The sequence below is a fragment of the Lithobates pipiens genome, unplaced genomic scaffold (assembly GCF_037356315.1).
Source record: "Lithobates pipiens isolate NorthernLeopardFrog02 unplaced genomic scaffold, aLitPip1_a1.2 Scaffold_18, whole genome shotgun sequence".
In the NCBI taxonomy this organism is placed as follows: domain Eukaryota; kingdom Metazoa; phylum Chordata; class Amphibia; order Anura; family Ranidae; genus Lithobates; species Lithobates pipiens.
The window spans coordinates 56,617,238-56,643,130 of NW_027507758.1; the positions used below are offsets into that span (position 1 = coordinate 56,617,238).

The window sequence follows — 25,893 nt, forward strand, 5'->3', positions numbered from 1 at the left end:
TCCCCACAGTTGGAAGCACTACCCCTGGGGACAAGCAATGAGGGCCTCTCTCGACCTAATTCAAATAGCGACATGTCTGATACATCTACCTCAGCTAACAGCTCAGGATCCTCAACTACTCCATCCACCTCACTATCAAAATCAGTGCCTCCGGGCACTTTTTTAGACCAAATGAGGGGTCTGATGCAGACTCTGCAAACAACATCGGACACATGCACCGAAAACTCAAAAAACCAACACGCAAAGTACACTAAATGTAGTTAACTTGTCATCACATCCACTTGATGAGTGTCAGATGGGCATTCTTGCATGTAGCCTCACCTTCTGCCCAGACTCCAATCTGGACAGGTTTGGGGCAGTCAAGGACGTCCATCTTTTCATTCGTAAAATTCTGTTAAAAAAAATTTATGCTAAAAGACAGGATCCTGAGACTGGACATACCCATCAGGATACACAAGAACTTCACAATTTAATTAGTCTATTAGAGGAAAGTGAACCTAAAAACCTCATCGACTCTGTCGATTTGGAGTTCCTCCTCAGAGTAGATGATGAAACCCCCAGCACTCATATCAGACAAACCCTTGATCAGTCCTTGAAAAATAAATCTACTATTTATCCTTCACCCAGTTCCGATCAAAACGCAGTTGCATTCTTAAGGCTTGTAACTGCAGATATGAGGAAAATGCGTAATTTCCCTAGTTCTCAGACTAACTTTGATCGTGCTGAACGAGCTGCACTTGATGCTTTGGCCCATGACAGCAGCATTGTAATCAAACCATCCGATAAGGGTGGCAATGTTGTTGTCATGGACAGCACCCAGTATGTTGATATGTTTATGGATATACTTCGTAATCCTGATTGGTATCGACCCATTCAGAGATCCCTCCTAGATAAGTTCAGAAGGGACTTTTACCTAATGGTGGATACACCATACCATCACGGTGTGATTAAAAATAGACGTGGGAATTTATTTGCACCAGTCATCCCATCCAAAAGAGGCAATTTTTTACGCCCTACCGAAATTACATGAACAATATGCAGAACCTCCAGGTAGACCGATCATATCAGGCTGTGGCAATCTCACTGAAAATCTAAGTAGAGTGGTAGATAGCCATCTAAAACTCTGGTTACCTGTCTCTCATCCTAAGTACGTGACACAATTCATTTCTTGCAGATCCTTCAGGATCTGTATACCGAGGAGGGAGTACAATTAGTCACCATTGAGTCACTTTATTGCATTATTCCTCATGACAAAAGTCTTGCGACTATTCGTCGCATGTTGATGCAATTCAGTGATTGTGAACCCGCATATACAGAATTCATTATGAACTCTCTTGAGTTCATACTTTACCATAATATTTTTTGCTTTGACGGTTCCCACTACCTTCAGGTACAGGGCGATGCGATGGGGACTTGTTGTGCCCCATCATACGCCAACCTGTACCTGGAGGAGTGGGAACAATCACTGCTTACTGATGAAGGACTATCCATCTATATGTGTCACGTACTTATGTGGAGACGATATATAGATGACATATTCATCATATGGGATGGCTCTACAGAGCTTTTGTATGAGTTTCCAACCTCAATTAACAACAATGAGTTTAATTTTACCTTTGCTTTGTCACATAGTGACACTGAAATTGATTTCCTAGATGTAACTGTTAAGAAACAAAGAGATGGCAGTTTGTCAAGTCAAATATACCGTAAACCCACAGCAGGAAATTCACAAGTTCACGCCACTAGCTTTCATCCAAAACCTTTACTTATGTCTATCCCCTTTAGCCAATACCTCAGGGTGCGCAGAAACTGCTCCAATGATATTGTCTTCAAAAAGGAAGCAGATAATCTTAAAATACGACTTTTAGAAAGGGGTTATTCCCGTACATGCCTCAAAAAGGCATATCAAAAAAACATTCATCTCGTCGAGAGCTACTTGCCACACAAAAACAACCGCTTGAGGACAATATTACGAGAATTATTACCACATACTCTACGCAGCATAAACAGTTCAGATGCATTCTAAATAGGTATTGGCATCTAATAACAATGGATTAATCTCTATCGCAATTTGTTCCAGATAAACCAGCCATTACTTACAGGAGAGCTCCCTCTGTGAGTGACAAGATAGTCACTAGTGAATATCAACCTCACAGAGGTGACACGTGTAAAACTCTCAGCACCTTTTCATGTGGGGTTTACCCATATTGTCAGTATATGGGCAGGCGCCGAGAGATTGATTTACCTAATGGACGGTGTTTCCGTCCCAAACATTACGTTAATTGTAAAACTCCCAGTGTAGTATACATGCTCATATGTGAATGTGGCTGTTACTACATCGGGAAGACTATTAACGAATTCTGGAAAATAATTTATCAATACATTCTCACAGTTCAGAAACGTGCCCCTGATGTGCCAATTGGCCATCACATGGCCATGGTACACCCTGATCTCTTCCAAGGGTCCTCTTTCTAGCACTGGATTGGGTGCATTTTCACCCAAGAGGAGGTGACTTTAATAAGAGCCTCCTCCAGTGCGAACTCAAATGGATCTTTGACTTACAGGTGACTCAATCCTCTGGGTTAAATGAGGCATTCAACTTTAAATCCTTTCTCCCAGGATTTACATCAGGGGTGTATGAGTTGAATCTGTAAGAATTCCTTCTTTTTTTGTTCCTTTTTTTTGGTCTTTTTTTATGTTATTATTATTCTTTTTTATTATATTTTATTATTATTTCTTTTTTATTTTATTTGTATTTATTTATTTATTTATTTCTTTTTGTAAACATGCTGCTTGTTACTTCTCCTTTTTGCCCACTAGGTTGCTATACACCATGTGTCTTCCCGGCCTGTGCCCCTTTCGCTGACACCCGGCGGGTAAGCCCCCGATGCAGGCTGAGCAGATGACGAACGATCCGTCTATGCTTTGGCCTATATGCACTGGGGGGGGCTTTTTTATGTGTCTCTGCTACGGTAGATTATGACCTATGCTGAGAACTCCCCCCGTCGGTGACGTTCAGATGCGTGGCGCCGTCCTGCCCCTCTGGGCGTGGCCGCGCCACGCACCACCGCGTCAGAAAGACCTCATGTGCTGATTGATCATCAGCTTATGCATAGCTGACGCTATGCTTTTAAGCAATGCCCTGTGTGTTATGATGAGCTGCCTGTGTACAGCTGATCGCTAATTGCCACATTCGGCTGTGTTCACTACTCCACAGCTGATCAGTGGCATGATTAGAACCGCCTCCCCCTTACTATCTTTTGCAGATGATTGGTGGATGTCGGGACTCAGCCGGTATATATGTGCTGACTCACACTTGGTAGTGTCAGTTTGCCGGCTGATGTCCCGACGTCCACATCTCTGTGAATTTAAAGGTAACACTCTGGATATTTTATTACTACCATCCTCACTACCTTCTTTCTCTTCATACAAAATATACTGGGGAATGTTTAAACATGTAGCAGACCCCCTTGTATTGAAGCTGCAACACTATACACTATATACTTGTATAGTTGTGCATTTAGGGATTCATTTATTTATCAAAAAGAATTTCTCTTTTCCCTTTATATGATTGTCTTCACAACATGAATCTTCTTCTGCGGCACTTATCTGGTGTCTTTTGTAGATGCGATTTGGTGCCTGAGCTGGGGATCCATGTGGTACCACCTTTAGTGTACGGTTATGAGGAGTCATGCGACCAGCATGTACTGTATCATCTGTATTGTTTTTATCGTTTCCAATGAGTCTGATATGTGAGAACCTTTGAGGTGAAAATTGTTTTATAATGGATTGTGTGTTTTGTTTTTTTCTGATATTGCTTTATATCATAATGCCGCCACTATTATACAATTTCTCATATTTTTACAGATAAGAAAACAATATCCCAACGTTTCTTTATAATAAACCACCCCTGAAGAAGGAAAACGTACAATAATGCAATAACTTCCGAAACATGTTGGGTTTATGGTTGAATATCCAATCTGCTGACCTTATTGTTGTGGATGGCACTTTGGAATTGCAAGCTTGTGTTAATTTTTGATACTTTATATATGTCTACTCATTAATGTATTATTGCAATATGATTGTTAGATATCGGTATGCTATATGCACTGTTTACTTTTTTTTTTTTTTATTGTGTATATTAATAAAGTTGGCAGTTAATATGCCTTTTAATTAATTATCTGATTTATATATACTCCTTATTCTGCCATATAAAAAGTCCAAAGGGGCATCTCCTAAATGCAATTGTTGCATATGTTCTATAAGGCTTTCACGACATTAGCACTGTGCAGCCATCACAGTGCCACATGATCATTAGCCCCTCTACAGGCCTTTGGCATCACAGTGCATTCAAAAATACAAGGTCCTGGTTCCCACATGTGAGATACGTTGACATGCATTCTCTGATTTTTGACGCATCAATGCATTTTTGTAGGGCCTTTTGATGGCAGAGAACACTTTAACTGTTTTTGTTCTTTTAACCATCAACATGCTTTATAGTGGTCTTTGGGTAGGAATGGCATCACATGATAACGCACCTGCCATAAGCATTTAAAAAAGGAAAAAAAAACACATTTACGAATATGAATACAACTCCATCGTTTTCAATGGAGACATCTGAGGGTATGTGTATACACATATACCATTCAAATAAATAACAGAACAAATGTATGTAGCAAGGTCCCAGGCCTCCTTCAGTCTAATGAGAGCCTCCAGGGCCAAAGACAGCCAACATCCTTCTGTATATGGTGAGTTGTGAGGCATGGTGGGTGCAAGGTAATTAAAGTTATTGGGTGCCGGACACTTCTTGAATGCAAAAGAGAGTTTATTTCTCTTAACATACATTTTTGGGGGGGAGAGAGAGTTAGGGCCAGGAGATTTCAATAGGAGGACAGTCATGCAGGGAAAGGCATCCAGCAAGACACCACATCTGCATGTGCAGGAATGCTGTCTCCTATGGCAACGGTCTTTAACAGTTCCTAACACAAAGCGTAACAGTTTTTTCACTTCCACTACAATCACTTCTTGTAGTTCTTCAGCCCACTGAGCTCCCAGTCTCTCACTAGACTAGATGATTCACTGGCACTGAATCACTTGAGCTCATATAATCTTCACGGTGGTATCTTCCTCAAGCGTCAACCCCGCTTCTCTGCTGGGTCCCTAACTTGGCACTCACAGATACTCCTCAAGCTTCACCCCCACTGGCCTGCTCAGTCCCTGGCTTGACACAAAAGACTGCTCTGCAAGCATCACCTCCGTTGGCTGGGTCCCTGTCTTGATACCCATTGAAGTTTCCCGATTCTTCACCATCCCCGGTTGGTGAGAATGCTGCTCCGGTACTTGCTTTAGTTACTCACTGTGGTCCCTGGTAATAAAGTGGTTGGTCCCATAGTGGTGACAGCTTCCCCTCTATCTCCAACCATGACAGATTATCCGGCCAGCAGAAGTGTCACTTTTGGTTGGCCTGCAAGCTGCAGTTCCAACCCTGCGCGGCTCTCTTGCTTCTGGATAGGCTCTCAGACAGAATAGCAGCCAGATGTGCCTGGGATAGGCCCAAACTCCGGCCTAGCAGCCCGGGCAGTACAACACACGTCCACCCAGGCAGCCGTATAGGTGGCACACAACACCAATCACCTGACTCCACCCAAATTTAGAGGTTCTCCCAGCAGGCCAAGAGTTTTAAGAAAACCCCTGCCTTTGGCTGAAATACCTCATATACTCATAATCTGACCTTGCATTGCCCTTCTCATAGCTAATGCCACCAGGTACCCAGCCACCTAGTGGCAAAAAAGAGAAGTGCAGAAAGACTTAGAGTGAAATCAATTGATCCTCAACAAATAGACAAGGCAGCCTGGCAGGTAAATTTAGGAGCAACCCTGCCTAAACACTAGGGTGCTACATCTAATACAAAACAAACTGATTTATTTACTGATCATTTGTGCAGGAACTTTTGTTCCTTACCTAATGATCCATAAAAAAATGTAATGGCCATGGTACATCCATGTGAACAAGCCCTTAGTGTGTTTTCATTGTGAAATCATATTGTCCCCTCAACACCTACACTTATATGTTACCTCTCAGGCTACATTACACACTCATCAGTGTGAGTGGACCCTTTATGATGGCATTAGATAGTACTTTCTTTCTATATCTGCTTGCAATGCTGGCCAGCACTACAGAGTAAAAGAAAACATTGGGAGTACTAATTTCAAAATGATCCAGGCCTTGGGGAAAGCGAATAGAATTCTAGGATGCATCACTAGGAAGGAGGTTCTGATTCCTTTATATAGATGTAGCACCCTCTAGTTAGGTAGGTTCTAGAGTGAGGATTCTTTTCTTGGTAGAGTAAGGTAAATTTAGGCAGGCCTAGCTGGCTGCTAGGTCTGTTTGTTTTCATTCCAGGATGGGAGATGCTCAGAGTAGGAGCTGGTGACTCATAGGCAGCATCACTTCACTGTCATTTCCCTCTTCCTTCTACAAAGTCCTAGAAGAAGGGGAGGGGAAGAGAGGTGGGGCTGCCTGGGGTATCTTAAGGAGCCTTGACCAATCCCCAACTTGGATTGGCAGGGGGCAGGCCTCCTTAAATACCTGGGGTCAGCCCAGCTGGGGATGAGTTGTTAGGTGGAGGATCAGGAGTGAGAGAGTGTGGAGGTTGTCAGGGTCCACGGGAGCTTCCCGGTCTGGAGGAGTGGGTGACCCTGGGTCAGGGTTTGGGTGCATCCAGGAGGAGTGACGAGATCCTGGAAGGAGAGGCACATGAGAGAGCAAGTAAAGGACAGCAGGAGGACTTCTAAGAGTCTCCAGGGAGGACTACTGGTCACAGCCAGGAGGGCTGGTGAGTGAGGACAGTCGGGAGGACTGGGGAGGCACACCTAAGAGAGTGCTGGGAGATTGCAGTTTGAGATGGGTGCAGAACCAGCAGCGAGGACTGTGGAAAGTGCAGTGGAAAGAGGTCATTGCAGCCAGGCTGGCTGGCAAGAACTAAAGAGATATCTGGGAGTGGTAGCTGAATGGAGAATATCTAGCACCTGAACTATTTCTACACCACAGTGGCCTAAGGTCCCTGCCCTCAAAAGGCAGTTCATTGAGGCCTGGCTGAAGAAGTGTAAGGCCTACCATGTGGTGCTAGCTAGTCTGAAGGAGTGACAGTCTGCAGCAAGAGATGTGCTGGAGGGGGAACCATGTGCAGCCAGTGTTTGTGCTTGAGAGAAGGTTGAAGTGTATATATTGAAGTGTATATAGGGGTCCCAAGCAAGTTTGCACTGAATATTCTGGCGCATCCCATAATTCCCTATTTCCTATCCAAGTTTAATCCCCTCAAATAAAAAAACAAAAACAAAAAAAACATATGAACTGTTCAATGTCTCTGAGTGGAAGACTGGCTGGCAGGGGACAGGCAAACCACTACATTCAGAAACCCCTACGGGGGCATGGCTACATAGATCTTTAGTTATCACTAGAGGGATCACCAACAGGAAAAAGGAGGTCCTGATTCCCATATATAGATGTCCAGTTAGACCTCATTTACAATACTGTGTCCAGGTCTGGAAACATCACTTACAAAAAGATATTGATAAGTTAGAATGAGTCCAGAGATGGGCAACAAAAGGTCAGAGGAATGAAACATATCAGGAGAGACTTCAGGAACTTAATGGGGTTGAATTATTAAAGACAAATATACTGTGCACTTTGCAAGTGCAGTTGCACTCTTTTTTTTCTGTAAATGTAATGTGGTAAGGCTTCACTTTGTAATGGCTAGTCAATCAGGGGCTAAAAAAAAAAAAGAAAAAGTATTTTTGTTTGCAAATGAGTGGAGCCTCACCGCATTTACTAAGCTCCGGGGAAAATGAATGCAACTGCACTTACACTAGACATGAGTGAAACATTTAAATACATCAAGGAACTGAAAAAGGTTCAGGAGAGCAGTATTATCAATATGAAGCCAAGATCAAGAACACGAGGACATGACCTCAAACTACCAGGAGGGAAGTTCAACACTAATCTTAGAAAGTATTAGTTTACTGATATGGTAGTTGATGCTTGGAATAGACTTCCAGCAAAAGTAGTAAGTCAGTCAACGTTGGTTAGATTTAAACATGCATGGGACACACATAAATCTATACTCAGACAAAAAGTTAAACAAAGAAATGTATAATTAAAAAAAAAAAATGGGGCAGACTTGATGGACCACTTGGTCTTTTGCAGTTTAGGGGGGACCTTAACCAAACCACCAAATCTGCTTCTAAATATGTTGTGCAAATTCCTTTTTATTGATGAATTGCCTAGTTTTTACTTTCATATTTAAACATTCCACCTTGGGAATATTGAGATTCAATAGGCCATTTGCAATTTCTGGTGGTGTGTAAGTAGTTGGAAGCCTTGCATCAAATTCAAGTGACAAATGCACATAGTTCTTGTTTAAAAAAATGTGTGGGAGGCAATAATTTTACAATTTTGTGTGCCACATCCAAAGTTATAGACCAGACTTTTGGAATACCCCTGATAGCGGACTTTTAAGGCACGTACAGTAAATATAATTTTTTTTTAAAGATTCTACGTTTTTTTTATTGAAAAAAAAGAAAGAAAATACATAAAACAAGGAATGCATAAATACACTGTTAACAATTGTAAGAAATAATTTACTGGAACAGAAAATAGAATACATATTAGAAAAGAATTCCTATCTTCAGGAAAAAACGCATACATAGTATATTCCATATATTTCACTATTGTAATAGTCACTTACACATTCAAAGCAGTGTGTTGAATAAACGTTTAATATGTATTCTATTTTCTGTTCCAATAGATTATTTCTTACAATTGTACAAAGCCCCTGAAGAAGGAGAATTTAGTCTCTCCAAAACGCGTAGGGTATTTCAAGTAATCCTCATATGTACAGATTACCAGTGTATTTATGCATTCTTTGTCTTGTGTATTTTCTTAATTTTTTTTCAATAAAAAAAAGTTTGAATCTTTAAAAAATTTTGATATTGACTGTACATGCCTTAAAAGTCCGCTATTAGGGGTATTTCAAGAGTCTGGTCTATAGTTATTGTTTATGACACTTTAACTGTATGGTGCTATCATTGTGACAAGTTGATACAGAAATGCCACCATATGGGTAAAAAGGAAAGTGGAGGTGAATAGGAACTCTTCCACATTAGGGTAAATTGTTGATTTTGTTGCAGGTGTAATTTTTGTGTCGAAGCTTTGAGACAATTTTTTGTAACCAGATTTGTCTTTGGCATTTGATATGATTCTACTACCTCCAAACTTCTCCAAAATAGCTTCTCTGCCTGGAAAACTCTGCAACTTCATAGGAGAGATGCTGCAAGTTCTGTCATTTGGCGCACAACCATGAGACAGATTTCCAGAGTATCTACAATGCGCTTTAAGTATTCCAGGCTTTGAACAACCTATGAGTTACACCAGGGGTGTCCAAACTTTTGACCTTCCAGGGCCACATTGGAAGAAGAGAAATTGTCTTGGGCCACAGTAAAAAAAATACACTAACAATAAGGAAATCTGATGAGCAGAAAAAGTCGGACAGATCATGTTAACAATCTCTGATATAGATAAGGTACTATCTGAGTAATAAAACTTTTTTTTGTAATATTTTTTATTATAAAAGTAAAAGAGGGCAACAAAACCTAGTGTGATGTTTTACGCTGATTATGATACATTAACACATCAATATCTGGTTGGATGGATGTAGTAGCAATTCTCAATGAAATCTCAAGGTGTGCTTCATCCCTGAAAATAGTTGCTCACAAATATAAGTGCTGTCGAAAACTGACGACATGAATAAGGCGTGATTGTGAAGAGTGGGAGATTTTTTTTTGAGAAGATAAAACGTATAAAAGTCCAATAAAGAAATGCTGTCACATATTTCTTTAGCTGCATGTGTTTACGTATTTTTATTTACGAAAAAAAATCAACATTTTTAAGTAAGTTTACAATTTTGTGTTGGTCCGCATCCATAGCTGTCTTGAGCCACAGGTTGGACATGAGTTTCACAAAATGTTGTCTTCTCACTTTTTATTTCTTTTCTCTGCACACCTCAAATTAAATCATGGGGTTGATTTACTAAAGACAAATAGAGTGTTCTCTTTGCAAGTGAGTTTAGAGCTTAGTAAATGAGGGGAAGCTCTGCTGACTTTCATCATCCAATCATGTGTAAGCAAAAATGCTGTTTTTTTTTTTCCGTACATGTGATTGAGTATTCTTTGTAAAGTCAAGCTTTAGCTCATTTACTAAGCTCTGGAGCAGCTGTACTTGAAAAGTGCACAGTCTATTTGCCCCTTTCGCAAATCAACCACCATGTGTCTTTGTTCTTGTATGAACGGGCGAGTTCAGAGGGTGGTGATAAATGGGGAGTACTCGGAAAGGTCAGGGGTGGGTAGTGGTGTCCCCCAAGGTTCTGTGCTGGGGCCAATCCTATTTAATTTGTTCATAAATGACCTGGAGCAGGGCTGTCTTTAAGGCAGGGCAAAAGGGGCAGCTGCCCTGGGCCCTGTCATTTTTGTGGGGCCCAAAACAGCTGCCTCATACTTGCCAACTATCCTAGTTTAAATTCCCTTGTCCCTTGAAGTTTTATTCCTGTGCTGTGTCCCAATATCTCAGTGTGAAGTGCTGCTACTAATGCTGCCCAGCTCTGCCCTATTGTTGTGTGCAGATGACTCACCTGCAGATCCTGTGTTTACATGTAAATAACCGGCATTTGTATGTAAATAGCGGCGACAATAGTAAGTAAATAGCTGCGGCCAGCGGCATTGATATGCAAATAAAAGCGGCATTCCTATGTATATCATGCTCCCCTGCTGTGAGGAGGTGATGCTGTAACCTCTAGCAACCAGTCAGTAAGCAGTAATGATATGCTGTAACTGCTGGCAACCAATTTCAATTGCTGCCTGATCTGATACAGAAAACTGTTTTTAAGTCTAGCTGCTTTTATTGTATGTCTCAGAGTAGGTGGAGAGGGAAATTGCATGGGGGGGGGGCCAAAGAAAATGTATGCCCAGGGTCCAATCTATATTAAAGACGGCCCTGACCTGGAGGATGGGGTAAACAGTTCAATCTCTGTATTTGTGGACAATACTAAGCTAAACAGGGCAATAACTTCTCTGCAGGATGTGAAACCTTGCAAGAAGATCTGAACACATGAATGGGGTGGGCAACTAAATGGCAAATGAGGTTCAATGTAGAAAAATGTAAAATAATGCATTTGGGTGGCAAAAATATGAATGCTATCTATACACTGGGGGAGAACCTCTGGGGGAATCTAGGATGGAAAAGTACCTGGGAGTCCTAGTAGATGATAGGCTCAGCAATGGCATGTAATGCCAAGCTGCAGCTAACAAAGCAAACAGAATATTGGCATTAAAAAGGGGATCAACTCCAGAGATAAAGTGATAATTCTCCCGATCTACAAGAGATGTACTGGAAATGGAGCGAGTACAAAGAAGGGCAACAAAGCTGATAAAGGGTCTGGAGGATATCAGTTATGAGGAAAGGTTGCGAGCACTGAACTTATTCTCTCTGAGACGCTTGAGAGGGGATATGATTTAAAGCGGAGGGCCGTTAAAAAATAAATAAAAAAAAAGTCAGCAGCTGCAAACACTGCAGCTGCTGACTTAATCAGCCCACTTACCTGTCCAGGGCGCCCGCGATGTCGGCCGCCCGAGGCCGACCCGTCCCTCGGCTCTCGGGTCCCGGCGCCGCCATTCCTTGTAAGGGAAACAGGCAGTGGAGCCTTACGGCTTCACTGCCCGTTTCCTACTGCGCATGCGCAAGTCACGCAGTGCTTTGTGAATGGGACGCGCTGTGTTCTGGAACACACAGTTCCAAGAACACAGCGTGACCCATTACCCAGAAGACGCCGCACGGAGGAGAGAAGACCAGAAGATCTCCGCGGAGGAGGAAGAGGAAGATTAGGATTATGTGCCTAGCAACAGGCACTTCTGGTAAGTAAAAAAAAAAAAACGTGGCCACTCATTAAAATTAGAAGAAAAGAGGTTTAACCTTAAACTGCATAGAGGGTTCTTTACTGTAAGAGTGGCAAGGATGTGTAATTCCCTTCCACAGGCGGTGGTCTCAGTGGGGGAGCACCGTTAGTTTAAAAAAAAATATTAGATAAGCACCTGAACGACCGCAGCATACAGGGATATACAACGTAATACTGACATATAATCACACACATAGGTAGGACTTGATGGACTTGTCTTTTTTCAACCTCACCTACTTTGTAACTATGTAACTATGCAACTATATAACTTGGTGAATGTCGCAGTCCCGCTCTAAGTCACTGATTGCCGCCATTACTGATATAAAATGTAAAAGAAATAAAATAAAATTACAGTATATATCCCATAGTTTGTAGACGCTATAACTTTTGCGCAAACCAATCAATATACGTTTATTAGGATTTTTTTGACCAAAAATAGCAGAATACATATTGGCCTATATTTATCAAGAAATTATTATTTTTTGTTTGTTTTTTATTGGCTGTGTTTTATAGCAGGTATTTTTTTGTTTATAATGCAAAGAATAAAACCAGCAGAGGTGACCAAATACCACCAAAAGAAAGCTCTATTGTAGGAAAAAAAACGATCTAGATTTTATTTGGGTACAGTGTTGCAGGACCGCGCAATTGCCAGTTAAAGTAACGCTGTGCCGTATCGAAAAAAATATCCTGGTCGGGGGGAAATCTTTCAGAGGTCCAGTGGTTAATTGAGTCAAGTACACACTATAGAGGGATATGCTTTGTTCATATTTCATGTCTGAGGTTTACTACCACTTTAAAGTTGAATGTTGGACTTTAAGTAGAAAATTTTAATGAACACAAATATGTTATCTAGGGAAAAAAAAACACACACAGGCAATAAATTCATTTTGAACAGCTTTATTTTTTTTAGAAAAATAAAATTTTGAAAAACAAAAGTACAAAAAACATTCTGACTTTACAAATTACAAAAACAAGTATGGCAATTGTCAGTGGCAGCTTTCACTGAAAGCAAATACATCAGATACCAAACGTACCTTTTTAAATACTACAATTCTCAGCACCGTCTAGGATCAAGTAGTTATTGCAAAAGAAGAACAATCATCAAAATTCAAATCAACATCCTATAAAATGAAATATAATTGACCATTGCAGTGTCATTTACTAATTGGTTAATTAAACATGTTCACTCTTTTCTTGAGGATAGTTGAAGAGGAAATGTAGTTGCTAGCTAAATCCTCTCTATAGGCAGCAGTAGCCATAGCGATCCCTGCAGGTTGCAGCAGGAATGACGGCAATTGGTAAGCTCTAAGTACACAATAGATAACAAGCTCCAGCCCAATGTCCTCCACCAGTCTCTATTTCTGAGTTTCAAAAAAGTATACGATTTTATTATAACAAGACATGATTAAAAACATTAAAATGTTTATAATACCCAGAAACATTGTTAATGTTGTGGAGTCATTCCTTGGGGGGTACTGAGAAAGTCCCTTTTTTCCTCATTCTACACACGCTCTTCCTCTGCATAGATTTTTGGAGGTGGTGCCCCATTTCTAAATATGTTTGCACTTTCATTAGGATATTTACCTCCAGTCTCTGCCATCTAAGCTAAAATTGTATTTATCAATTAGCACTTGATAAGCAACCGTTCAGCCCCAATTAGGTGACTTTTTCTAGGCCAAGATGATGTCATTAGTCTGCTGCAGGCAGGAGGAAACACTTTCACAGTCTGTCAGTGATTATTCAGACTGTACATTGTAACTTTGTAGCCAGTCACAAGGTAAGAAGTTGCAGCAGGGCCTGATCTGTGTCAGACATTTGTAAACACAACCAAGAACTGCCAAGAGTATAGATGATCATGTTATTCCTGAGCCAGGCGCCTGCCTCAATAAAGGAAGTACATGATGACGCCGAATGAATGCTAAAGTAAACTGGAGCTGCCCTTCAGATGAGAAAAGCAGATGAAGGCATTGCTAGGGGGAGAACTGTGACCTTGAGGTAATATTACCCATAAGGGTTACACATGCATGCCACCTGCAGTGGTAGAAAACTGCCCCCTGCAGTATTATAGCCATGAAGAACAATGAAAGTCCTAGTTGGCATCTTGGTGCATACCTCAGCTATATTGAGGTGCCTGCCCCATCACAACACGTGTTCCTCACATTCTAGATTAGATGGCATTTTAGCTCAGATTGCCCAAAGCCAACTGTATATGGGCAGTAAATAACAGGATTACCAGTCATCTAAATTATGAAGCCTTATTACGCTTATCATTGCAGAGGGACTGGAGGGCTTGTTATCTAAGGTGCATGTATCCTTTAAGAAAAAGAGCACAATAAAATACATAGAATTATACAACAATGTACCTTTGTCAAATAATTTACAGACTTCAATTACAAGTAATTTTATACAATTAAAATGTATTTTGATGGTAGTTTTCTTTAGGGTATGTATACACTTTACACAGTGGTACTTTTACAAGTCAGTGCCTTCAGTCTATGACGAATGCAGCTTGGGTCCATGGCAGAGACCCTAAGTATTATTAGCCTTGAACCCCATGATGAATTCCATGCTAAACCCAGAAGGTACCAGAAACCCTTGAAAGTAATGTGTCGTTTTGTAGATCCCATGAATTCCTTCATATCATATAGTCACTGCACTGAAATCCCATCACTACATAAGTGTATACATATCCTTAACCACTCGACCAGATCATAACACACTCGTTATTGTAAGGTTGACATTTTTACATTTTCACATCAAGTAGGTAGCACTGAAATGGGCATAATATAAAATAATATAGCCAAACAATTTAGATTAGAGACAACCTGTCACCTTTGCATGATCAAAGCAGACAGTTCATGGGTAGACGTCATTAAAGCATATGAAGTGGAGGAGATGGATAACAGTATGTCAAGTACTTCCATATTCTAAACTGCATTCCAAAAACGAGAGATCTCATTGACTGCCCGGAAGTCCAGGGGCACTTTTAGTTTATTTTTTCCCTGTATTCCAATGATTGTTGCCATTAAACTATGGATTTTATAATGTAGATAACTACACTGAAACATTGACCATAGTTCTAAAATAGAACTCAAACATTTTGAAAAAGCAAATGTGTGGCTAATATTATAAAGATAGTGGAAATAAATTCTAGTAATTGAAGGGCTAATGCTTGTAGTAACAGATTACCAATTCCATTGCCTAGAAGAATCTAATTTACCAATACCAGGAATTTGCAAAAATCTACCCTTGTAGAGGGGATCCCCAAACTGCAGGGGTTGTATACTTGGTATGTTCAGGACAGTGGTCTCCAAACTGCTGCCCAGGGGCCAGATGCGGCTCTTTGCTTGCCTTTATCAGGCCCTTGAGGCATTAATCCTGCCAATGACACCAACAACGAGGCATAATTCCTGCCAATGACACCAACAATAGGGCACTATTCCTCCCACTGACACCAACAATAGGACACTATTCCTCTCATTGAAACCAACAATAGGGCACTATTCCTCCCACTGACACAAAAAGTGGGACATAATTCCTTCTACTGACACCAACAATAGGACACTATTCCTCCCACAGACATAAAAAAAATGGGACATAATTATTTCTATTGACACCAACAATAGGGCACTATTCCACCTACTGACACCAACATTAGGACACTATTCCACCTACTGACACCAACAATTGGGCACTATTCCTCCCACTGACATAAAAAATGGGACATAATTCTTTCCACTGACACCAACAATAGGGCACTATTCCATTCACTGACACCAGAAATAGGACATATAGACATAGTCCAGCCCCTAAAGTCTGAAAGATAGTAAACTGGCCGATTGTTTAGAAAGTTTGGAGACCCCTTGTCTATCCCGCGCTCTGGCCATGCCCTCTTGTCTCCAAAGCCCCGTTCTATGGGTAGTCCCTTGGCTTCATCAAGTACAATGTAGGGCTTTTTACCTTGAATTGTACATGGTGAGGGCAAGTGTGCAACCATGGCTTAGAGAGAAGGCTGCTGGGCATTGGTTGCCGCATTGGAGGGACACTGCTGGAGTGTAAAAAAAGGTAAGTATTTCTACTTATTTAACTCCCTAGAAATAAAGAGCACTTAGTAAAGTGACGGGAGGGGGGCATGCTGCAAGAGAAGATTTTCTTTTTCATTCCTGGAGGTGGCCTTTATGATCCACTTTTCCCGCTCTCATAAATCAGCCCCTTTGAAGTTCTTTGGCAATCAATGAGATTCTAAGCTTATTGCAAAACAAGTTAGGCTGATGTCAGATGATTGGTTTTGTAGCAACGATTAATATAAATTGATATTGCTATAAATAATATTGATATAAATGTGATGCAATTAGTAGTTAGCAATTTAATCATAAGAGTTGCTTGCAATTTGTTGCTTAGAAGTGATCTGTCACTTTTACAGGCTAAACTACGGCTGCAGCATTGGGCTGGCCCTGCTACAAATCGTTCCCCTATAGCCATCGGTAGCTTAGCTCATAGAGGTGTATAAAGAGCGATTTTCCCTGGTGATTTTGCTGCCAACACAAAATGCTGCTAAAACTCAATCTCTGGGAGACTAAGCTACAAATTGATAAAAAGAAAAAAAATTGAAAATAAATATGATTTCTTTTAGCGAGGAAAAAAAAAAAAGGTCACTGCAAAATCGTCCGGCTGACATCAGCCTTAGAAAAATCAACAAAGATCTGTTACATTCTATCCTTGCTTAAGTTATTTACACCAATTGGTGTGTGTAATATATTTGGTTTGAAAGCTGAATAAATTAAAATTGTGCTATTTTTTTGGTAAATGATTGGATTTTTTTTTTCTTTTTTTACACAGTATTAGATTAGATGACAAGCTGCAAGTTTGCAATTTTAAAAAGGGGAAAAATTAAAGACATTTGCGTTAGATGGCTGAACAAAAATACTGACGTATCTGTCACTAACTAAAACGTTTCAAATTCAAAATCTCTAGCATCATGTCAGCCGTGCCCACACCACAATTTTATATAGTAAAACTAAAAAGGCAAAACTTTTTTTCTTTTTGTTTTGGATAGAGTAGAGAGGAATAAGAACACTTGCCAGTTTTTATTGCTGTGCCCCTGTTAGGGAGACTCACCATCTCAATTTGTCCTGTTTACCATTATCATTGAAAGTGAAAATAAAAGAAAATCCCATATTTTGGGTCATCCCCAAAAAAGTAATAGCGGGGAAATCTTCCATTGGGGACGATAGTTCCGGTGACCCGGAGCTCCCCAAGGAATTTCCTTAACTTGCAGGGATTTCGTCTCATTTCCTGTTTGATTATGGGACAGGAAGTAAAGGAAAATCTCCGCAATGGTACATGGTACATTTTGCTCTATCCAAAATGAAAAAAAAAAGTTTTCCCTATAGTTCTACTTTAACACCTTAGCCCTGCAATAGTTAGACAATGTGCTCCCAAAATGGATTCTTGTCATGTCTCGAAAGCTTGCCAATCTAGAGAGGGCCATATGGCATCATGGCAGGCAGGGATAACGATGGTAAGTGTTAACGAAGGGCCTATTGGATTTTATATTCGCTGATGCCCTTTAAAGATAAACTCCAAGTTATTATGTTTATTGGTTCAGCTTGACACAATGGAGTTGATTTACTAAAACTTGAGAGTGTAAAATCTGTTGGGGCTCTGCAGAGAAACCAATCAGCTTCCAGGTTTTTTTTGTGATAGCTTAAAGTTGTTGTCAACCCCAGTCATGGAATCTGAGCAAAGCACATATATTTGCAGTGTTTACTCATCTCTCTCCAAAGCTCTAAGTGTTGTTTCTCTCTGGTGCTTCATTCCTCTGTTATCAGCATGTGTCAATTCTGAGAAGTTTTCCCGACACATTATATAAAGTTGTGTCGGGAACAGTTCTTCTGCTGCGTGGAGGTTTGGGGGGGTGCACCTTTCCTCCAATCAGCTCTCATACAGTGTAACTGCAATCTCTCTGCCCCCTCCTCTGTGCTGCTGACCGATGAAGAAAACTTTTTAACTTGATCTGCACTTTGGAAGGGTTGTACTGCAGATCTACAAGTAAAACCTATTTAGGAGGATTTGTTTAATCTCTGCATATCATCTGAGGCTGTTCTCTTCACTGGGTATATTTGAGGGTTTACAACCATTTTAATTGAATAAGCTGAAGTTAGAAGCTGATTGGCTACCATGCATAGCTGCAACATATTTTGTACTCTCCAGTTTTAGTAAATAAACCTCAATGTAAGTATAAATATCTCATACCTGAAGGGTGCTGGGGAAGTTGGGTAGTCAGCGCTACTACAATGATAGCCCCAATCCTCTAGTGTTGAGTGGCTTCCCTTCTACACTCCAAGAGAAAAAAAACTAGTGCTCAAGGCACAGTATGACCCCTTTGGATTTTTAAAGGCAGACCAGGTATTAGGTAAAAAATATATTCATAGGAAACATACAATAAAATTGCAGTAGCAATTAAACTTAGCTGCCCTAAATAGGTAGGTAGGCTAGCGAGAATGCATGCTGGCAAATGACGCCTAACATGTTTCGGACCGTGTCGTCCTTCCTCAGAGGTTTAATGTCATTTGAAGCAATCGTACAATGTTCTATAATATAAATATAGTGAACATAAGTATAAATGTTGATACATAATTCTCTTGCTACTGCAATTTTATTGTATGTTTCCAATAAATATATTTTTTACCTAATACCTGGTTTGCCTTTACAAATCCAGAGGGGTCACACCATGCCTTGAGCACTACGTTTTTTCTCTTGCTTGCTATACTGGATTAGACGGACCAGGTTGGTCACACACACTGCCAATCCCTGCCTTATTAAATCCCTTCTACACTCCAACCACAGTAGGTCATTCACTGGGCACTGTCAGCATTCACAGAATGCCTTGTATATTTCCAATGGATACAGGGTATTCTCTGATTGGACAAGGAGGAAAGGAAAGACCGTGATGTTGCCCATAACCTTATAACAATGAGAAACCAGATCAGAGAGAAGCATGGATAAAGCTTTACCTTCTGGTGTCGACTCCTAGACAATATGTCTACATTTAAAGGTATCAAACTGTAGAAGCTCACTGTCAGAACCTGATCACATTACACTGTGCTGTGGGAAAGCATGTGTTTTAACACTCTTTATCATGCGTCGCGTTACGCTACTTTTCCATAGACTATTTAGTTTGAATGGGCACCAACATAGCAACAATCTGACCTGCTTTTTTTGGTTTTCACTGTGGCGTGCCACAAGCCCCATTGTGCATTATGGCGCACATTAGTGCGAATTGGGTTGTGTATACATATTTAGAAGGTAGGTCCCCACATCCCCTTAAGTAGAGGAGAAAATGGGAAAAAGGGGAGATTTTTAGGTGCCAAAAAAGAAAAAGTGCTACATAAATAAACTATATTTTAAAATGTGGTGAGTTTTATTTATACAAAAGTCATAAAAAAACTTGTATATAATCAAGACATATTAAATGTTGCAGTCAAAACATATGACCATTCCGTGCAGGCAATTCGTGGAATGATGCAGATGGTACAATGGATTAACGCATTTCATCCCAAATAAAGGCCTTCTTCAGGATCCACGTTTCAATTTTGATAAATCAAATAACTTAACAGCAGATCACCAGAATGTGACCCATTCAGTGTGCCTCAAAATATCATAGTCTAGGCAGAAAAATATGTGTGCATAGACAATTTAAAACACTCCTTAAGGCCAAACAATGATTAGCCAGTCAATGGCAACCATCAATCAGATTTGATTATCGAAAAGATTTGACGAGAAATAATGAAAAAGGAGATGAAGGTGGGGAGTATCATCTAACAGTGGACCAAGGTGTATGCTTTCAACATCAAAGATCCAAATAAATTGGACCAAGCGGTAACCAAGAGGGAAAAAAGGTGACATCCCAAGTTCCAAACGAATTAGGAAAGGAACAGTCCACCGCTGTGAAGTCAAACTAATATCAGTTTGACTTCACGGTGGTGGACTGTTCCTTTATTAGGTAGTTTGGAACGTGGGATGTCTCCTTTTTTTTTGACTGGCTAATCCTTGTTTGGCCCTGATCTGCAGTTAAGTTATTTGATTTATCAAAAGTGAAACGTGGATCCTGAGGAAGTCCTTAATTTGGAGCGAAACGTGTTGATCCATCAGTCCACACATTGTCTGCACGGAATGGTCATATAATATGTTTTGACTTTACTATTTAATATATCTTGATTATATACATGTTTTTTTAATGACTTTTGTATAAATAAAACTTAGGTCATTTTAAAATATAGTTTATTTATGTAGCAGTTTTTCTTTTTTGGCACCTAAAAGTTACACTTTTTCCCATTTTCTCTTCTACTTGAGGAGGTGTGGGAACCTATCTTCTAATTATCAATTTACAATTTAAAAAAATGACATTTTGCTTTTTAAGATGCATTACAATGATGAAAATATAATTTAAGATTAAAGTAACAAATAATACAACACAACAAATAATCACCTTCTCATCCCTGTAAATAATAACACTGCATAAAAATCACCAGTGCAATGTTTAGAATAGTCCTTCCGATTGTAAAGCTGACAGTTGCTGACATTGCTGCGCTGGTACCAATCCTTCAATGTCACTGCTGAGTTCCACTGCGCAATTCGAAGATAATCACCACGTTATTCAATATATTCCTTTCTAACAGTGTATCACATTAATTTTTTTTGTTTTGTTTTTTTGAGTCACATAATACATTTGCTGATTTATTGCACATCCACCCGGGCAATTAAGGTAAAAATGTATCGCACTCTAGAAATTAGAATGATTATTAGTGCATTTTCTCCTCCAAATAAAGCCACATCACACCTTGATCAATCGTTTCTCCTCCTAAGAAAAGTGTCCGTCAATCTGTCGTTTTTAGATATATAACTTTGTTTTGGTCGGGGGTGAGACTTCTTGAGCCAGCTTTGAAGAAGACAAGTTGTCGACCTACAAAAGCAAAACGAAAAGAAAAAATATTGTTTTTAGCTCTTAGGAATTATTATTCTAAAGGCCGCCTTAAGTGTATACATGCAACATTGACCATCAGCTTTAGCTGTCGTTAGCCCTGATTCATCAAGTAGCAGTAATATCTGAGTCTGACGATAGAAGCTGCACACTGAAATGTTAGATTTAACATTTCAGATAGTCAACCTAAAAATAGGTTTTATCTCTAAATTATGATAGGTGCTATAGCCAACGCATTTCGGGGACCTCACATCTCCTTCTTCATCAGGGCTTAAAATTTACTGTACCCACTGGTATGGACTCAAGCTGTTATTTAGACTCTGTATTGAGAAAACTCAGCACTTACGGCATGCTAAACAAGAGGTGAATTTAGCAAGCCTAAAGCGCACCTTAGGGTGCCTTGAAAACTGTTTGCGGCTTGATGAATGAGACTAATATGCTTATTGATACTCTTACAAATTAAGAGTGAAAAAAAATATATATATATCGATCGACCTCGGCTGCCGACATCACTGGACCCTGGGACAGGTGAGTGTCCATTTATTAAAAGTCAGCAACTGTAGTATTTATAGCTGCTGGCTTTTAATATTTTTTTTCCAGTGGAATCCCTCTTTAAGGTGAAAAAACATAAGGGTTTACAACACCTTTAATAGTTAACTAAGTTTTGTCTCACTTACAGCACAATTACCAGCATACTAATGTGTAACACAAGCTGCTTGATTTCTTCTAACTGATGGACCTTTGATGTGCCTAATTATATCTTTAGCTTTGATTCACTAAATGGCAGTTGCACTTAAGGCAAGCTTGAACCCAGGTTCACACTACTGCGGGTTAGAAATCGCGCAAGTTCAGCTGAACTTGCACGATTTCAAACTGGAAATGCAGTCCGACTTGGGGGGCAATTTGACAGACATCTGTGCAGGAACCCGCACAGATGTCTGTCAAATTGCCCCCGAAGTCGGACTGCATTTCCGGTTTGAAATCGTGCGAGTTCAGCTGAACTTCTATTCAAATTGCCAAAAGTAGTACAGGAACTACTTTTGGGAATCGGTGCAGAGTTGATTCGGATGGTGCCATTGCCGGCAACAGCTGCCGATTTGGCATGCGATTTGACATGTCAAATCAGGCCAATGTGAATGTGGGCTTAATGACGGGCTTATGGGTTGCATGACTGCACTTTAGGACATCCTTGAAAACTGATGAATCAGGGCCACTGTTTTTCACTCCACATTTAGATCTATACTATATGATAGCTATAACACTAAGCACAGATTATAACAAAATCTAATTACAAACATGGCAAAGTTATCTGTAAATATATATGTTTTTGTTTCTAATATATATATATATATATATATATATATATATATAAAATTATTTATATATATAAATATTATAAACAAAAACATATATATATATATATATTTTTTTTTTATTACAAAGGTATTTCTTTACAGGCCTAGCCTCTGAGATGTCTAGTATAGTTAGTATTTAAATCATAATTGAATAAAACATGAAAAAAAATAATCACCTAATTTAATTTCATGGCACATTTTCAGATTTTTTTTCCTGATTGCTATTTACCAAGCCAGATTCTATTCTTCTGTGTACTGCATATATATAACAGCTTTTTTGTACTGAGGAGCCGAGAATTGCTGGCTGTCTGCTTAGTCTCAATTACACCATCCATCCTTCCTCACTTCCACATTCATTTTGGCCTATCTTTCACTAGAGCGTTGTATGTTTTTCCTCCCCAGATAGTTCTGACTGATCTAATGACTGTTGAACTGGGCACCATCTGTATGGCTAAATCTAAGTCATTGACTTATTCGGTGACACAAAGGAATTCTCACCTTTTTATCTGCAGATGGTTCACTCTTGCTTTTTTCATGTCTTAAAATGATTTCTTTATTACAGTGTAAATCATATGTATGAATGTTTTTAAAAAAGCATAGAGCAATGTGCAGACCTCCAGTTATCAAAGAACGATAGGTTCCAGCATATGCCATGCCCAAGAGTATAGCTTCACTCCATCAGACACAGAAGAGCAGAGATTTTATCACAGAGCCTAAGGCAATGGGCTTTTGTAAGCTTTAACTGGATTTAGCACTCCCATACTAGTCTATGGGAAGGCAAAACCCTTTAAAAGCAAATCAAATGCAAGTCAGAAGGATGTCAACTGCAGGTCAATTACACCTATCAATTAACTCTAAATGACTTTATAAGCATCTCAAACTAAAGATATTGATTCTGCCCTTTGATGCAGGTCCTAATGCTTACACTTCTGCCCCTGATGGTATCACTGCTTAAACAATCACCTACCTAGACGCATTTGTAAGAAGGGATTGTCAGGTCAGACTTCTGTGGCTACATTTATTAGTGCTCTACAAGCTTCAGAAAGTCTTGGAGGTTCAAGGCTTGGGCCTATGCAGTTTTGCAACAAATATAGGCCTAGTCACCAGAAATTTCCACAAGCACAACAGGCACATTCAAAAGACCCCGGATCATTCTCTGTAGGGTTCTCAGTTTGGGCTTCAGTCTACTTTAGAGGTTTGGAAGCAGGAGTAACTACAAATCAGTCTCCTGTGTGTTGCTCACACCAGTGTCTAAGGAAGAAACCTATTAGCTAGTTTACATGTTCCATAATAATCATTCAGATTCTTCCCCTTTCTTCTCAGACTCTTGAAAAACTCTGCTATGGACAACACAGACTATTTGGGACCATACTTTTTTTTAATTCCAATTGATTGAGCCCATTGAGGGAAGAAATACTTATTACACAGTATTTTTCTTCTTGAGATATTAAAAAAGTCTAATTCTCCATAGAAATGGTTACCCAACATTAACCATACTAGGAAATGGAGATATATGGTTGCTTTGGGCCACAGCCACACTTTTACCTCTGTTTTCTTTGCACCAGCTTTTTAAAATAATTTCATAGTGATTAACACAAATTCATAGAATCAAATGTACAATAAAAATGTGCATTACCTGTCCATGTTGTCTGATTGGTCCAGACAAAGGCCTTGCACTGGGAATGGTTTTCACAAACATCTATTGCTTCATTTAGATCAAACACAGAGAGAAGACATCCATCGTGATGATAAGATGGCCAACATCTGTAGTCTTCATCTACTATAGAAGCATCTTCTACCCGATTATACTCTGAAACAAAGCAAAAAGTAAACATTACAGACATTCGTATCTCAAGGATTGCATTCTCTTCAATAGACCATGTCTGGTCTCTAAACAAGGGTAAGACTCAGATAACTCACCATTCCGATAGCTTGTGACTTTTTTGTTCACTCTATTCCAGAAATGTAGCCTCCCTTAGTCTCTTCAGCATTGAAGACCTTAGGAGGTTTTGGATGCTTTTGTCCCCCACATCACTGTGGCTTTATCCATCAACCCCATTGCCAGTCCAGTAGTGGCATAGGGGTTGGATGGAATCAGCGCATAGCAGGGAACACAGGCATTCAACACTTTTGGGGTGTTGGATACTAAAGAGACTGAAGTTGGTTGCGGAGATGTCAAAGAGAGGATGTATGAGCTATGGGTCAATGGAGAGTATACCATCTCTTCTTTTGGTTGTATGTTTTTTAATACATTGGGGAAAGCCTAAAGCCTTCCGTGTCCCAGTTGGGGTGATTTCCCCTACTATCTGTCAGGATTAGAAGGAGGTCCAGGCTAAAACACATTTTTAGGTAGAGCTAGAACTTCTGGCTTACTGGTTCTCCCAGGTATGGTGACACCTGCTACCCCCATTTCTTATACTGGTGCCATAGGGACAGCAAGTATGACAAATCTCCCCAATGAGGTCTAAGACATGAACAAAAACCTGACAGAAATGTTAACTCTTCCTCAATATATCCAAAACAAAAAAGTATATATTACTGCAAAGATATACAAATACAGAAGGACACTAAACTATAGTGTATTGATATAGCAGTCTGAAGGCCTGAGGAGGTATCTCACGCCATTTCTTATGGTCTGCCCATTTCTAGGTGTCACTACACCTTCCAGCTGCTGCAAAAATTGCAGGTAAAGGGGGAGGGGCACACATGAAAGAGAGTTTTGCTCATCAATGTTTTTTCTGTTATACACTCTTAAAAACAATATTTATAATGACCTAATACATTCATATTCAAACATTGCACATTATAAAACAATTGCTTTACACTAAACAGCATGCACCAGGAGAAATCCCTTTGCAGCTTTGAAACAAAACAGGCTGAGAGTTATCTATGTGTATGTGAAAAAAAAAAAAGTTAACAATATGAATTTCTCAAACAAGCCAAAGAAAGAGCATGAACAAAGTTCAAATATTTTTTTTTTCAAGTTTCTTTAAAAAAATGTGTAAGTTGCGTCATTTGCGAGGACCAACACCCAAGCTGGTTTGTATGGAATATTAAAATTACAGATACATTGGGGCTGATTTACTGAAACCAGAGAGTGCAAAATCTGGTGCAGCTCTGCACAGGAACCAATCAGCTTCCAGTTTAAAAAAAAAAATCAAAGCTTAATTGAACAAGCTGAATTAGAAGCTGATTGGCTACCGTGCACAGCTGAGCCAGGTTTTGCACTCTCCAGTTTTAGTAAATCAATCCCATAGTATCCTAACAAAATATTCCAAGAGTTTATGAGAAGTGAAGATGTTTTAGATTAAGTTGGCGTCAAGGCTTGCAATATTTAATAAATACAATGCTAAGTACAAGCTAGCATGAATGTAGTGCAAAATATTCAAATGTATTCCAGAATATAAAATAGTTATATCAATGGAAAAAACTATAATGATTTGGGCTCAATTTTATTATTTTTTTTAAATACATTTTTAGACAGCTGTTTTGATTGTGTGATTGATTCAGTGTGATTGATATATATATATATATATATATGTATATATATA

General features: G+C 39.6%; 1 protein-coding gene across 1 annotated transcript in view; it reads right to left on the reverse strand.

Moving 5' to 3' along the window:
• Positions 1-12,885: 12,885 nt before the first annotated feature.
• Positions 12,886-25,893, reverse strand: part of PKDCC (protein kinase domain containing, cytoplasmic) — an 85,589-nt gene continuing 72,581 nt past the window's right edge. The window contains exons 6-7 of the mRNA XM_077485700.1: positions 23,979-24,152; positions 12,886-20,969 (exon numbers count right to left, since the gene is read on the reverse strand). Of these exons, the coding sequence (XP_077341826.1) occupies positions 20,884-20,969; positions 23,979-24,152 (260 nt within the window). The 3' untranslated portion in view covers positions 12,886-20,883. The remainder of the gene's footprint in view (positions 20,970-23,978; positions 24,153-25,893) is intronic.